Genomic DNA, 16277 nt, shown 5'->3' on the forward strand with positions numbered 1-16277 from the left:
GTGGTCTACAGAGCAAGTTCCAGGGCAGTCGAGGCTACAGAGAAAAATCCTACCTCAAAATAAATAGATAACTAAATAAAATTAAGGTGTCATGGACTGGGTCCTTTAATCTAGAGCAGAGGATACTGTCTGTCCTTGGGCCTAAGTCACCTGATCCACAGAAGGCTGGACCTGGGTCCTGCCTCCCTTCACATCTTAAAGGCTTGACACAAGCTAGGTCAATGTTCTCAGCTGGCTAGGGCTGGTCCAGGGGAATGAGGTCTGTCCAGAGACACAGGAACTGAGGGTGCAGATGGCCTGCCGTCTTAGGGTCATGCAAATGGAACACAGGGCAGCCAATAACATCGCTTGACCAGGGAAAAAAGTAACAACAGAGCCTAGTAACAAGCAGCCAGGAGGACATGGTCATGAACACCTACTTCAGTTTTCGGGGTGACCTTTCTAGGCAGACAGGCCACAGAGCAGGCCAGACTGCTTCTGTGTCTCAGAGATTAAAGACCTAATCCCTCAACCTGGTTTTGCTTTGAATAAACCAGTAGCAGCTACCCTGTTAGCAAAATAAACCAGCCTCCCCTTTGCTGGTCCCTCAGTCACTGGGCAGAAAGGTCAGAATCTTTTACCACCACGCTCCCCTCCCCCAGCTGTAGTGATTCCCAACTTGAACCATGTATAAAGTCTGATATCTGTCTTGGGTGTCTTCTGGCCATGTCAGTGGCTGGGGGTTCTCTAGAGAGTAATGGACTTTTAAAGAGAATAGGAAGACAGGGATGGGGCCATATCTCAAGGTCCTGTGAACTGGATTAACTGTTCCTTTGTTTAGCTAATGCAAACTGAAAATCCATGGATGCCCAGGCTAGAATTCCCAGTCCCTGTTGCCCAGGGGCATTTCAAAGACGTAGGATTTTTCAGAATGCATTTTGAAAAACACAATTTCTGGATTTTTACAGTTTAATTATCAAAATGTTATCTGAAATGTCTAAGAGTCTTGGGGGTGGGGGGAACCAGATGGACTTTGACAATGAAACCTTGTACCATCTATCCTATCTCTCAACGTGTAATTGCAGAGTTTGACTTCTGTCAAATTATCTCCTGGCTTTCTCTGGCCTTGGTAAATCAATCTTGGTTGCTCAAGTTTCCTTTGGGTAGCGTCACAGGGAGACCTGACCTTAGCTTAAGATTTCTACTACACTCACTTTTGTTTCTTTTGTTTTGGAGACAGGGTTTCTCAGTGTAGTCTTGGCTGTCCTGGAACTCTCTCTGTAGACGAGGCTGGTCTCAGACTCACAGAGATCTGCCTGCCTCTGCCTCCCAAGTGCTGGGATTAAAGGTGTGCGCCACCATGGCCGGCTTCTACACTCCCTTTTACAGAGTAAGAGCGAACACATCAATACAAGCTCTGACACAGGGATACCTTCTAGACTGGATCCTCCATACAGTCACTAGATACAGCCTTCAGGGAGCAGACTGAACTTCGCTGTAGCACTACAGGTGAACGGTCCCCAGTGACTTTTCATCTATATTCAAGTATCAGGAACGCCATGGCACAGAAAGGAAACTCAGAAAGTGGCATTTGAATGTTTGGATTTCAGGCAAGGAATTGGGTGGTAAGGCAGCACCCAGTTACACCTATCTGGGCTCAGAGCTCAGTCTGGGCCCAAGACTGTGCTGAGAGTCCAGCCTTTCTTATCAAGGCAAATGTCAGTGCTGAGGTCCAACATTCTAGCCGGGAGTGCCACTTCAGCAACTTCGGACAACCTTGCGGACTCGGGCAGGACCTTTTAAATGCTTGGAAGTGCTCTGACTGGGAAGGGACATGGACCAGCTCTCCCACAGAGGGAGGATGTCTGCACATCCCCATCGCTCACCTGCTGTTTCAGGCCACCTGACTGGATAAATGAGCCACGTCTATATTTTCATTTCTATGTTGAGTCAGTGCTTTCGTCAGGCTTTGAGGAAATGTAATTTACATGCCGTAAAAATTAACACATTTGCAATGTGCAATTTGGGATTTCTATCATTCACGGAATTACATACATACACACTGTTGTCAAATTTTAGGGTTTTTTTTTTTTTTTTGAGACAGGGTATTGCTACACAGAACAGCTGGCCTCAGCTCACAATCCTCCTGCCTCAGTCAAGGATTCCAGGTGTGCACTGACATAGCCAAGCTGCTTTGAAGATGTTCTCAACCACCTCAAAAATCAACATGGTGCTTACCAGCATCTCTCCCCTCACTACTCCTAGGCCCCCAAACCTTGTCCTATAACCTCTGGCTCTATCATTTCCCTTCTCTGGGCATATCAGATAGATGAAATCTCCTGTCTACCACTTAGCACGTCTTCAAGATCATCGCTGTTGAGCATGTATTAGTGCTTCATTCCTTTTTATTGCCAAACGACATTCCACTGTATGGATACAGCCCTGTCTCAGTCCACTCAGTGAGTTACTGGGTAAGCATTTTGTTTGTTAGTTTGCTCCCCGCTGCTTCAGTGATGGACCGCAAACAGGACAGCAAAAGAGCAAGGTCACTCGAGCCAGACTGCCGTACGGTCAGCTCGATGGAACAAAGATTAGAGGAGACGGATTTCAAAAACTAAAACATTTAACTAAGCTCATTTTCCTGAGTTTTAAATGAAAAATCCAATGTTCTTGGGAAGGCAGGACTAGCAATCACACAAACTGGCCGACCAGAGCAACAGACAACTCCAACCCACTCCCACCTCAGGCGGTGGCAGGGTGAGCCCTTGGGGACTGAGAGGTCTGTCCCTCTAGGGCAGGGGTGAGAGACCGGCTCTCCTTGGGTCCTGCTTCTCCCTAGACAGAAACAGGAACTCAGTCCTCTGTTCTGTATCCCACTCCAATGATACTGGTCACCCCACACCCTTACGTTAAAAGACTCCCCCAGCCCCCAAAGCCTGCTCCTGCTGAAGGAAATACGCAGAAATACACTTTCTATGGGGTCTGACCTGAGGAGCAAATCTAAGCCACAACCTTTCCCAATGGTCTAAAAAGTGTGCACAGCTACTTCTTAGTAGCTGAACACTAACCGTAGTGTTCCTCTGGGATGTAAGCCACATTGTAGCATGTATTAGCCCCGGGTGAGACAGGGCTGTGTATGAACTTATTTACTCTACTCTACTCAGGGGTGAAGCCAAGGACAACGTGTGCTCATGGGAAAGAGCCTGACATGATGAAGGTGGCACTAAAGCACCAGCTAACCCTGCTCTTCATGGAAATCACTGGCCCTGGGGGTAGAAGCTGGGGTGAGAGGGGAGACGAGACAGAGGGGCCCACATTCTAGTCCTCAGACTTCTGGTCCCTTCTTGATACAAACCAAGGTCTCTGCAAAAGCAATGCCATCTTGTAGCATCTGCTAAGACACAGTGGCCACTTTGCACAAATGCTGACTAACAAATAACCAAATTCTGTAAAACATTACCAGTAACTTAGCAAACCTTAACCACCCTCCTGAGCAAAGGCAAGACTCCGGAACTCTGTCAAGGTGGGCAGACTACCGTCCATGGCAGGTGGGCGGTTCCTGTGGCTTACTGTGGATAAGGAAGCTCTTTTCCTTCTGCAAACAACCCACTTTGGAAGCCTTAACAGCAATGGCTAATTAAAATTTTTAATTAATTATTTATTATTATTAAGGTGTGCCTGGACCCACCAGTACCACAGCACCGCTGTAAAAGCTGGTTCTCCCTACCCACCTTTGTGTAGGTTCCAGGGAGTGATCTCACAGAGGCAAGCTTGTATATGGCACCTTGACCGGCTGAGCCACCCCCACCCTACCCCTTCCCGCCTCCAGTCAATTGTTAAGGTAAGTGTGTTTCCATCTGTAACAAGTGACTACCTACATCTGCCCAGGCTAACTGCTGCTTATATATGCATAAGGTCTATAAAACTGCTGCAACAGTAGCTCCCAGGACGGTGTTTGATATTGTTACTATTTCTATAAATAATTATTTGTAATGTGTTCCCCCCCCTTTTAATTCCACGAAGCTACCCCTTCTTTTAGAGAGGGCCAAAGCAAGAATTACTATGCTGAACCAGAGTTGACCAAAATATCGCCGGTGTGGCAGAGAACAGTACCACATCATGGGGTCCTCAGAACAGGGCTGTTTATTGAAGGAACGTCATACTTGTCACAATGCTCATATACTTGTCAATCAAGCACTGGCAATGTGGTTGTCGCCAAACCTCCTACCCACAGCTAGAGCTGAAACTGAATGTCCAAAGGCAGGCTGGCGTCCATCTAAGCTCTGGCTCTTGCTGACAGGCGTCCTGCACATTCGGGCTGATGTGTGGAGGAGATGGGAGCAGCAGGACTGACCACAGCAGGGATGAAATAGCCCCAGGAGAATCTGCAGACCACTGCTAGTGATAAGCACACACTGTGGGTCATTTACACCAAGTTCTCTAAGTCAGATGTGGTCATCACGCCACGCTACCTCCATACAAGAATAAAGCAGCTTGATCACAGCCATACACAAAAGGAAGCTCAGCCTTGGGTCAATTACTCCAAAAACTGCTGGCTAGGCAAGGGGTAAGGTCTGTATGCATCACAGTCTCTAGCAGAGCAAGGCAAAAGATGCATGTCCGCAGAATAATAAAATTCCCATACGATGACACAGTCCTAGGATATGTATCTTTTATTGCCTAAGTAATAACAATAATAAAGTCCAATGTCAGAGCTGATACAAGTCCACTTGCCACTCAAGCAGAGAGCCATTCCACAGAGGTCAAAGTGCAGGTCTACAGTTCAGCTATTTCTCTAACTTTCCCAGGAACCGTGAACGCTGGTCACACTGCTCACAGAAATATAAAGTCATTGAGAACTAGTGGCAACATCAGGAGCCCAGACCAGGATCAGAAATTCTGAAGAAGACTCTGTTCTTGGGGACAGGTGTGGCTCCCAACAGTAAGGTTGACTGGCAGGGGAATTCGAGGTGGGCCGCATGCGGAAGAACAGAATCCTGGAGGTCGCACGAATGAGACTAATCTACCACCAGGCCAGTGCCTCTTTATCAGCACCATCCTGGCTAGCGTCTGCCCTAGCACTAATCACTAACGAAAAATGTGACCGCAGAGGTTAGAGCCAAAGGAGCCAGCTTGACTGCATCCGGAGCAAGCAGTCCTCTCTCCCAGTTCACTGCTCTTCTTCAGTGCTTAGAAAATGTGGTGTAGCCGGGCGGAGATGGCGCATGCTTTTAATCCCAGCACTTGGGAGGCAGAGGCAGGCGGATCTCTAGGAGTTTGAGGACAACCTGGTCCACAGAGCAAGTTCCAGGACAGGCTCCAAAGCTACAGAGAAACCAGTCTAGAAAAAAAACAAAACGAAACAAAAATTCCAAAAAACAAAAACAAAAAAAACAACCAAACAAAAAAACCCACTTCTATCTGTACAGTCCTTACGCTTTATGTCTGAGCTGGTATCTAGGTCAATGGTGTTAAGCCGCTGAATTGAAAAGTCTGTATTACTAAATTCCAGACTAGACTCAAAATGGTGACAAACTCAGATGGGCGAAGGCTTTCCCATAACTTTGAGAACATGTAATGAAATCTCAAGTTCTTCTCTCAATAGCTCCTTTCTGTCTCAGAAAGTAAGCCACTTCCTGCCTCCAGACCCACTTCCTGTCAGACCAAGGCTGCTTAACAAACACAAAGAGCGGACAAACCAGTCCTGTTTGTACTCATTACGATCAGGAGAAAAAAAATCTGACCTTAGAACCAGAAGGGAACTTTCTGAGCCTCACATTAAAAAGCGGGTTAGCTCTCTCTGCTTCAAAACCTGGCTGGGAACAGGCTGTGCAGAGCCCTCCCCACAAGCAGCAGAGAGAGAGAGAACCCCCCCCCCCCCAGCTTGCTCTAGAGCAGGAGAACCTGTGGACAGAGCAACCCAAAGGACACTTTCTGAACCTCTAAGTCTATACCAGGGCTGCCTGGTGCCCGGCATCTGTAACTTCCCACATGCTTTGTGCGTGCCTGTCAGTAAGTGGGTACCCACCCATCTCTTCCAGCCTGGGGTTTCCCTGGGAATCAAACAAGAATTCCCAGAGACCACCTCACATAGGGGAGGGGAGAGAGACAATGAAAGAACTTTACCTGCTGCTAAGGGGAAACACAAACAACCCCATATCCCTCACTCCACCAAGGCAGACAAAATAAATTCTCAGTCAAGGGCACTTTCTCTTAGCTATCAAACCAGTGGAGTCTGGATCCTGTGACATTTCACTGGCTACATGACACGTACGTCAGCTTGGATGTAGCTCACTGAAATACCTGCCTGATTACACACACCAACTAGCTAGCCCTGGAAAGACAAAGTAGGGGCAGCCAAGATGGCTACCACACGCTACACTGAACACAACACAGGACACGAAAGGCCTGCCAACCAAACCCACCTGGAATGTACTATTTTCTTTGTAAATTTAGACGTCTGTGAAGCCCAGTGGAGGAGGAGCGCAGGGAAACAATGAAATTGTCAGATCGCCCCATTTCTTTGCTAACCTGCTGTTCTAGGGACGAGACAATAAAGCCAATCACAGTGAAATCCAGTGTGATTTCTGAGACCACACGAGCAGTAATATTTTGCAGTTTAGGGAACATTTTTTTCTATAAGAGGCTTAGATAAGGGTTATTTGAATTTATGCCTATGAAGTCTTTTATTTTGCCTCCAGCAATTACAGCCAGACTCCCAAAAGCTTTTTACTTTTTTTTTTAAAGAAAGAAACCCACTGTAAATAGGTATGTTTGCAAAATCTGCTTAAATGAGCAGACAAAAAAAAAAAAACTTCTATTTTTAAAACTTCTCTCGTTTTGAAGTTATATTAAGTTAAACCAAACTCTCCGATTTGCATGCTGTCACAGCCGGGTGCCACAAAGGGGTTGTGAAGACAGGTACTTGACTAGGGGTAAGAACAGCAGGCTGTACACTCCGCAGCCTTGTTACCACTGACAGGACACTGTGCTGGGCCACAACACCTCCCTCCCGCCCCGAGTCTCGAAACTATAGACTAAAACCGGTATAGTTGGGAACCTACAGTTTGGGGGTTTCCATGCCAACTGCAATTCTGATGAGAGATCGCCTTAACAAATATGTGTGCTGAGGGGAAGATGATGGCCCAGGTACAATGATATCAGTTATTCATTTGATCGGCACACACAGGTCATCTACAGAACCGTGACGCCACTTGGGATTTCATAGAGAACCCTCAGCACGCTAAGTCTATGTGCAGAGACAGACTCCCAGCACCAGGGGCTTTGCTGTTTGGATTTCCAGCTGGAAGAAGAGGCCGACATTTGGTGAGGAACGAAGTGAAGAATTCTCCCCTTATCTGCACCTGTAATAAGGTTTAGTTAGTGTGCTACCGTGTGCCTCTGCGTGCATGCATGCGTGTGTGCTTTGTGCATGATCTCAGAGGACTCCTCCTCTCGGTCCACCATGTGAACCTGGGGATGGACTTGACTCGGATCCTCAGGCTTGGCAGCAAGCTCCTTGACCTGCTGAGCCATCTTGCCTCCTTTCCTGTCACAAACTTTTAAAGATGCAAACTCTCCTACAGAAAACGGAAACAGTCACAAAAGATAGAAAGAAGGAAAGCTACAGGGAGACTCCGCATGCTCTTCCTTCATATTGACACCACTGACTCCCTGGAATGCTTTATCTGGGAGGGACGGAGGGAGGGAGGGTAGATATTGTGTATTTTAAGGATCTCAAACCCCATCCACCCATCCACCCCAGCATGCAGCCCCATGGGTTCTCTTATGGTCCAGCTAATACATTTTGCCGCCCTGCTTCTCACTACCGCTGCACCGTCCTCCCCAGCCAGCTTCTTAGGAAGATGTCCCAGCCCTACCTCCCTGGCTAAGGCTACTGAGGGATGCTCACCCCAACAGCCATGCACTGTGTGCATCTCAGTGAGAGCAAGGACAGCAACAGGACAGATCCTACTCTGAGTTGTGCTGACCACGTCATCCCCACATCCGTTTTCTCTTCAGCAACACACAGACCGAGGCTGAAGAAGAAATCTACAGATGCTACCATGGAGACACAGGCAAACATTTCTCAAACGATGTCTCTGACCCACAGCATCTGAGAAACAATGGACGTGTCATGTCTCGGGGGACCCAGAAGATGCTGATGTACACCCACCACCAAATCTGGTTGAAAACAAAGTCTTAGAGGAATGTCACTCAAGACAAGCTCACTGACAACAAGTGACTTACAAGAACAAACAAAGCCATCACGTCTTGTCCACTCTGGACATTTCACCCAAAAAGCGGATAAATAAATAAAAGGTAATTCTATCCCTTAACAAAGCCTGAACATAGGCAGTAGCTGTCTGCCTGCTTTTTCACATCTTATTAAGAATCTCTCTCCACCCCCAACCCCCATCACGTACCAACCCTTCTTGAGAGCAGGTAGGCCTTACCCTAGGGAAGGGCAGAGGGACCACTGCTCCCCTGTGGCCTCTTGGCAGACAGGCTATCTCAGGCCTATATTAACGCGCCATGGCCTTTGGCCACTGACGGAGGGTGGGGCATATTCAGGAAAGGCTAGAGTGCACGGCAGGTGGAAACTGGTCAGCCATGATGTGGTGACTATGGAGGGGATGAAGGCAGCAGTGATCCAATCTCTTAGAAGGCCATCTACTGTTAGTCGGTGTATTCCCAGGACTTGAGACCCCAAGACAAACACTGTATGTTGGAGGGGTGTGAGCAGTATTGACCACGAGAGCAAAAGCAAACTGTATTTGCTCCCTAGGCCAGTGGGCTGTCTAAACTGGAGGGAAAAGAATGACCAGCATGGGGCAGGAACTCTCTCGATTATATGAGAACTCTGTAGTTGTAGTAGAACCCACCAGGCTCAGGCACAAGGCTGAGTATGTGAAACACACACACACACACACACACACACACACAAAATCTCCTTGGCCCATCGAAGCAGGCAGGTAGGTTGTTGTTTAAAGGCATAGGGAGAGTGGAAGCACGCAGTGAGAGGCGAGCTTGTACCGACTCTACTATTCCCTATGTATCAGCCAATAATGCAAGAATGAAAAGGTCTTTTTGGAAGCAGATAGTGTTTTTTAAGCCACCTGACCTCTTACTGTACTGCCAGGAAAGGCATAAACAAACAGGTACCAAACATCAGGTCTAGGAAAATATAATGGAGCTAAGGTCTAGGAAATATAATGAAGAGGGCAAGGGGTAGCTGTCATTTCGGCTGGGTTTAATTTTTAAGTTTTCAATGATAAAAAAGCAACACATTTACAGACACTCTCTTTCCAACTCAAATATCAGGTACAAATTGCTCTTAGCATGTGCCAAAAATCTGTCATCAGACAATAGCTTAGAAGGTGACACAAGATACTGCCACTTTCCCTACGAAACAAAGGGCAGCCACTAACACCAGCCTTGTTAAAACAGTACTTCAGCCCCAACGCTGCCTGCACTCTGTGACAGTTTTCCCCATGGGAGTCTGTGCTCAGGACGTGTGAGGGTCGCACTTAGAAGCTACTGACAAAAAAAAAAAAAAAAAAGACAAACAAAAAACAAAACAAAACAAAAAAAAAAACAAAAACAAAAACCGGGTCCTTTGTTTTCTGAGAAGAGTTTTGTAAAAACCAGAACCAAAGGAGTGGTTCTCCTTCCAAATATTGGCCTAGTCATAAAATATACACAAGGTCTGACAAAAGCTGGACAATAGTTACCTTTATCCTGGAAGCACGGGATTGGTACTTTTTTCTGTAAAGGCCCAGAGGGTAAATCCCTCAGGCTTTGAGGGCTTTATCTAGGCCCACACTTGCTGATGTTTAAAAGCAAGGCTTCAAAAACCCCAAACATATTCTTAGCTGGGACACGGAAGAAAAAAACATTGGCTTGTGTGTGTGATGGTTCACCTGTCCTCTCCTTAAGTGAGAACAGAGACCTCCACCATCTGCTGTGCCAAGCGTCCCCAAGCAATGCTGGGTTACCTTCTCTTGGGCAAAAGGGAAGGAAAACAGAAGCCGATTGTGGAGAAGGACCTCGAGTTCATAAAAGCTAGGCAAAAATCTGCTGTGCCTGTGCGGACCAGCGTGGTCCCACTCGAGGGACACCCATCTCCCCTGTACTAACCCGTATGGTTCCACTTGAGGGACACCCGTCTCCCCCTTACTTCCATCAGAGAAAGTAGAGTTGAAGTTCATTTTTTTTTGTTTCGCTTTTGCCTTTAAAGTTTGTTCTCTCCGAAATATATTAAACTAAAAGGGTAATGTGTTCATAAAGTTTTCCTTTCCTTTGCAACAGTATTACCATCTATCTATAGCATGTAAAAGGGCCTTACTGAACTAAACAAAGTAAAAAAGTGGAACCAGCCTGAGGCCAGAAATGTTCTCAGCGCTCAAGCTCAACCCAGATCCCTTATCTGGCCCCTAGCAATTGGCCAATGTGTGTGGGGGGGGAGACGGGCAATGGACAAAGCCCTGACTCCCCTTGCTCCTGGTCACTCTCCGACCTCACTCCCTGTGACCTCTGCCCACACTCACCTGCTCCATAGAACTCCTCCCAGGCAAAGGCACTGTTACTATTTTTGACACCCGGCGCCAGGCCCACAGAGGCACCTGACAACTCACCACAGGCAGGAGACAGAATTCCCAGGGGACTCTGAAGACAGGCGATGTGAGAGACAGGGGATTCGTTTTTTACTAATGTTTCCTGTGGCTCTTTCCCTGTGAAGTCACGGGTAAGCCTGACCGAGAACTCTACTTTTCTCTGACAGTCTACTCCGAGAAGTGCACACGACAGCCACAAAGCGTAAAGCATGTAAGATTAGCCATTTGCACTTCACAAACACAAGCCTTGCCTCAGTTTACCCTAGGGATCATCTTCTGCACTTAAAATCTTTTATACTCCAGAAGACAAACTGAGGTCTGTAGAGCAGTGTACTTTCTAAGTCACGCTGTAACAGAATGCTCTGCTTGGTCCTTTAACTTTATCTTATATGTATGTGTGTTCTGCCTGCGTATCATATAGTACTCGAGGGGTCCAGGAGACAGTGTCCCCTTTCCTGGAGGTAGAGTTACAGAGGTTGTGAGCTGCCATGCTGGGTGCTGGAAACAAGCCCAGGTCCTCTACAAGAGCAGCAAGTGCGCTTAACTACCGATTGGTTAGTTAAAAAACTCTTGGGCTGGGGATATAGCTCAGTAGGTAGAGTGCTTGCCTGGTGTGTAGAGTCCTGGGTTTGGTCCCAGCTCAGCAATCACTAGGTGTGGTAGCATGAACCTGAAACCCCAGTATTCGGGAGTTGGAGACAGGAGGAACAGACATTCCAAGGTCATCCTCAGCTACAAAGCAAGGTCTAGGCAGCCTGGGCTACAAGAGAACGCTCCACCAACATCGAAAATGTCATCTTTATTCCAAAGTCAACAGCTGTGGAGGGCAGGCATGTAAGGAAAGATGACCAAACCTCTGGACTCTTCCGCAAGCATTTCATACCTCAAAAGTGATAGCGCGAATTAAAAACTTATTAAGAATCAATGGGAAGTGCACATGTAGTTAATGTTGAAAAGAAAGAAGACTCAAGTGTGCTTTCCTGATGGCCAAAGCCGACTGAGCATCTAGCTGCTTCATACCGGAGAGCAGAGGCAGCCACCAAGGAGACCCAGCACACTGAGCCAGAGGGGTCGCCAAAGGGTCAGAGCCACAGGAGTTCCAGTCTCAAAACTTAAAAGAATTTCAGCTCACTAGGTGGTGCTGTTCTCTTCTCCCTAGCTAGAAACACACTAGTTAGTCCACTTTCTGCCAAGAAATCACAATGTCATTGTTGAGGGCAGCAACTGACAGAGGCCAGTGTGGAAGGAATAAGAGGAGAAAGGAACAGATTCACAGGGGTAAGCCCCCAGCCCCAAACTAAGCTCTGCTCCTGGACCCCATGAAAGAGAAACCAAGTCACCATTGCCACCTTGCATCAGAGCTAGCGAGCATTGTCTTTCTGGAATTAGGGCCCCTTTCCCACCTCCGTCACAAGCCAGAGTCCAAAACAGCAATATAAGATTGAGGTCAGACTTTAAGAAAATAAAACCTTTTTTTCAACTTTATTAACATGTACAAAAGCAGGTTCTCAACTATCCCGCAGCACCCATTCATCTCTGCAAGACAGAACCCAGAAGGCCACCTGACCCAGGCCTTGTAATCCTGTGTAGCCAAAGCTACCAACAAGGCTTCCACCTCCCCAGTCCGGGCTGCCGCACCATGGACTCCTTCCAGAAGGTCAAGACCTGAGTTAAGATTAAAATGCCGGAGTATGGCTGACATGGCACAGACACCAGGCTCCAACTGGAACCCCAATTCCTCCCACTTCCTCCCACTGCGGGGCCAGGGTGCTTGCTCCCACTTAGCAGTCCTTCGCTCCTCGTCCGCAACTGCGGGGTCACAGCTCAGCGCTGACTGTGATTGCTGTCTGCCCAATGACTGGGGTTACATCTGCCATCCAGTGCCCTAACACCTCTTACAGGAACTTAGCAAAGGTCTGCCCGACTCCTGGATGAGCTATAAATATTCATAGTGTCTTATTGTGTGATGACGGCAGATCAGTAACCCCAGCCAGCATTTCTCACTGCCCCACGCCAGAACCTTAGCTACCTAATTCACCATCTGTCCTGGGTGAGAGGGACGGGGGTGGGGGCAGCATGCCCGCTTTCTTCTCAATGAAAAGGTGTATGCACGCATGCACGTGTGTACTTAAAACCTATCGGTCTACTCATTACAAGTCTGTTCCTGTTAAAATATCAAGTGAAAAGCAATATTACCAAAGAGGTATGGTGATCTCAGAAATTATCTTGGCTTGTGGTAGAGCAGTTGCCTAGCACACATGAAGCCCTGGGTTCAGTCCTTAGCAGTGCAAGACAGAAAGTTTTAGTTCACAGTAGATATTCAAACATACCTTCAAGTTTTAACCAAGGGTAAATCTACTACATTAGAAAGGTCCACACCCCCACTTTGGACATGAGGCATCTTGGTGCGGCAAAGAGGCAGATCCCCTTGAAGCTCTGAGATATTTGAGATGGTGGCTTGAAAGGCAACACCCTTCTCTCTGAGACTCGCCTGCAGCTTCCCACCAGACCAGGATAGCAGGTTGGGGAGGGAGAGAGAGGAGCTCCCAGGCCACCTTGCCTGAAAAGATTGGGCAGCAACTGCTTCCTGAACCAGCCCCTCATGGTCGGTCTCCAAGGAAACCACACAGCATCCAATCCTGACACCAGATGAGTAGAGCACCGGACTGCCTTCCTTGGAAGTCCATCAGTCCTATCAGAGGGAGCTCCAAAGCGACCATGGAAAATTCAAGAGCAGACAGCAGGCCACAGCTGTCCTTCCTCGGGTACCAGACCCCTCTCTACAAAGCTTTCCAAGCGGGCTGAGGTGGAAGTTTAGGCTTCTCCAGGGGATCACAGGCTTCCCCCACACCTCACCCCACCCGAAGGCTGTCTTAACTATTGCATTCTACTGGGGAATCTTTCCCTCTCTGAAAGCACGGTGTGTGTGTGTGGGGGGGGGGGGGTTAATTCGTGCCGTGGTTGGAGAACCAGACTGTGAGTCTCCACGGGGAAAGAACCGTGTTGATCTCTGTGCCGGGCACCCTGCTTACTGTCATATAAACAACCGGCCTTTGAATAAGTAGGGTCTAAATATCATGTCATTTGTACTGTTTTATGAACAAAGTTATCTGGCTCAGTCTGGAGAAGAAGTCAGCCACCACATGGAAGGCCCAAACCAGCCATTCAGATGTGCCCACAGCTGACCATGACTGACCCCCTCACTCAAGCTACCCAAGGAAACGCTCCTTTTAGGCTTCAATAGAATCAATACCCTTTTGTTTAAAGGACATACCTACAGAGTTTGCTGGTGGATGCTTCATTTAACATTGACCCAGGCACGAAATAAATAACCCCCTCACAACAACAACAACAACAACAAAAAAAAAAACTAAACTAACAAACCCAGTTTCCCCTCAACAGCCTTAGATGGCCACTAGGCTATTCTCAGCGCCCAATCTCACAGTCCATAGCTCACATCCTCCCCTCCCTGCAAGGGGGCAGGATGGGATTTCCTTCAGCAGGCATGCACCTTGCACCTCAAAGGAGCCCTCTCAGCAGTCTGGAAATTGTTAACTCTGGCTATTGTGGAGCGGAGGCTTCAAAAAAGTTACTCTGTTACTGCAGCTGATAGTCCACACCTGTCAGCTGGATGACTCTACCTCTTCAGACCAAAGTTCTTACCATAGAAGACCTTTAAACCAGGACAACATTGAAACATACCAGCCATTGAGAGAGAGAGAGAGAGAGAGAGAGAGAGAGAGAGAGAGAGAGAGAGAGAGAGAGAGAGAGAGAGAGAACCTTAAAAGTGAGCAGTTTTGACCTAGGGCAGTGTCTGAAATTATGAACACTTTATACTAATGGAAACGAGGCAGAACAAGTAACAAGATCCCACCCACAGAAGGCCCCTAGAATACTCAATTCACTGAGGTAGACTCGTAGGGTGATTGACAGGGTCTGGGGAAAGGGCGATTGTGTTGGAGTGTCAAATAGTGGCGCTGAAAAAATGGACGATGGTGATGGTTGATTAACAATATATTTGATGCCACTCACCTACGCATTTAAAACTGGTTATAAGGATAAATTATATGCTATGTATAGCTTATAATTAAGAAAATAAAAAGAAGAAAAAGAGAAATTGCAGTGTGTAAAGAGAGAAGGAAAAGGAGCAACTGGAAACAGGCTCTGGCTTTCCCCCCCCTAGCACTATCTCTGTATGTTTTAATGAAATCAAGAAAACCACACTGGGAACTAATGTATTGACCAACACCCCTCCCTACCAGAGCAAGACATCCTGGGCCAGTTTTATAGCACAGGCATTGTAGGGTACGGATGAGTCACTCTGGTTTGAAATGCGTTTTGTGTAGGGGTTAAAAATACTCTCTCATGAATAACTCAGACCAAAAACTATATTAATGTCCGGATCAATTATCATTTTAAGAATAATAAGATTTCTAGATTAGGACCTCCTTTCAGAGAGCATAAAATGAAAAGTAGCAAAAGCACACAAGCTCTAGAGACTAGGAATAAATCCCTTATATCTTTGTCGTTTTTGTTAATCTTATTTTCTCTATCTTAAAAAAAAAAAAACACCAAAACTCTCCCTCTATCCAGTCACCAGCCCCTCGGGTTAAGGCAGGTGGAATATATTACCCTGAGAACCCACTCTAGTTGTTTCTCCCCCACCCCCAACCCCGTCCCGCCAGCAATCTCAACACAATCAGATTCAAGACGAGAGAGGCAAGCTTACAGCTTAATTAGCCCAAGTTCACAACCAGTGCCCAGTGAACCTTCTTATCAAGCCTCTGGGACTACCTCATCTGCCCGTGGCTAACCCTGTCCGAGATAGGGATCCTGCTGCAACCAGCAAAAACCCTGCTTAGCCCGGCCGCGGCTCCCCAGAAAGGGCTGAGACCAGGCTACCCCAGACACAGAGCCTCTCTCCTCCCAAATGCCCTTCAAATCGCCCAGGAAGGTGTGGGTTGCAAGTGGTTTCGGTCGCTCGAAGGAACTGGGCGGGCAGGTGTAGGTCGTAAAGAAGCCACCCCAGTCTCCGTGCGATTTGCACTAGTTAAGAAACTTCGAAGTTACATTAGCAGACACTTTTAAAGCGGTCGGAAAACCCGAGGGTGGGGTGGGGGAGGTCGGAGGAGAGGCCAGCGACCGAAAAGCACCAGCAAAGGTGACTAAAGAGTACCACAAAGGCGTCCCCAGGTACCAGGAGGGCGGTCGGCGCCCTTCACCAGAAAAAAAAAAGAAGTGCAGAGCAGCCTGCGCGAGGTGACTCCCCGTGGGGAGCCCAGCCTGGCGCACGCCACCCGAGGACTTACTGGCTTGGGCATCTTGGCTAGCTGGTGGCTGCGTGGGTCCTCGGAAAGTTGGCTCTGCGGCGGCAGCTGAGACGCGTCGGGACCAGCAGACGGAGGGAAGCCCTGAGCGCGCCCAGCAGCCCCGAGCTTAAGAACCGGCCGGGCGGTGCCGGCTGAGTCACCGCCCAGCCCGGGCCGGGCGCGGGGCGGGGCGGGGCGCGGGGGCGCGCGGCCGAGCTCTAGAGAGTTTCATTTCGTCTAGCAACCGTTGCCCTAGAGCTGAAACCGCGACCGCGGGACATTTTTAGAGAAACGCTTTTTTCTTTTTTTCCCCCTACAAACTGGGAGCGGCCGGGAGGGGGCGTGTCCACGCAGCCCGCCGCGCTTCGCCGGG

General features: G+C 48.1%; 1 protein-coding gene across 1 annotated transcript in view; it reads right to left on the reverse strand.

Moving 5' to 3' along the window:
* The window catches only part of Ezr (ezrin), a 41770-nt gene extending 25710 nt beyond the window's left edge, over positions 1-16060 (reverse strand). The window contains exon 1 of the mRNA XM_050135754.1: positions 15905-16060. Coding sequence (XP_049991711.1) covers positions 15905-15916 — 12 coding nt within the window. The 5' untranslated portion in view covers positions 15917-16060. The remainder of the gene's footprint in view (positions 1-15904) is intronic.
* Between the last annotated feature and the right edge of the window lie 217 nt (positions 16061-16277).

Source organism: Alexandromys fortis, unplaced genomic scaffold, assembly GCF_014885135.2.
Source record: "Alexandromys fortis isolate MF-2015 unplaced genomic scaffold, M_Fortis_MF-2015_v1.1 scaffold_23, whole genome shotgun sequence".
In the NCBI taxonomy this organism is placed as follows: domain Eukaryota; kingdom Metazoa; phylum Chordata; class Mammalia; order Rodentia; family Cricetidae; genus Alexandromys; species Alexandromys fortis.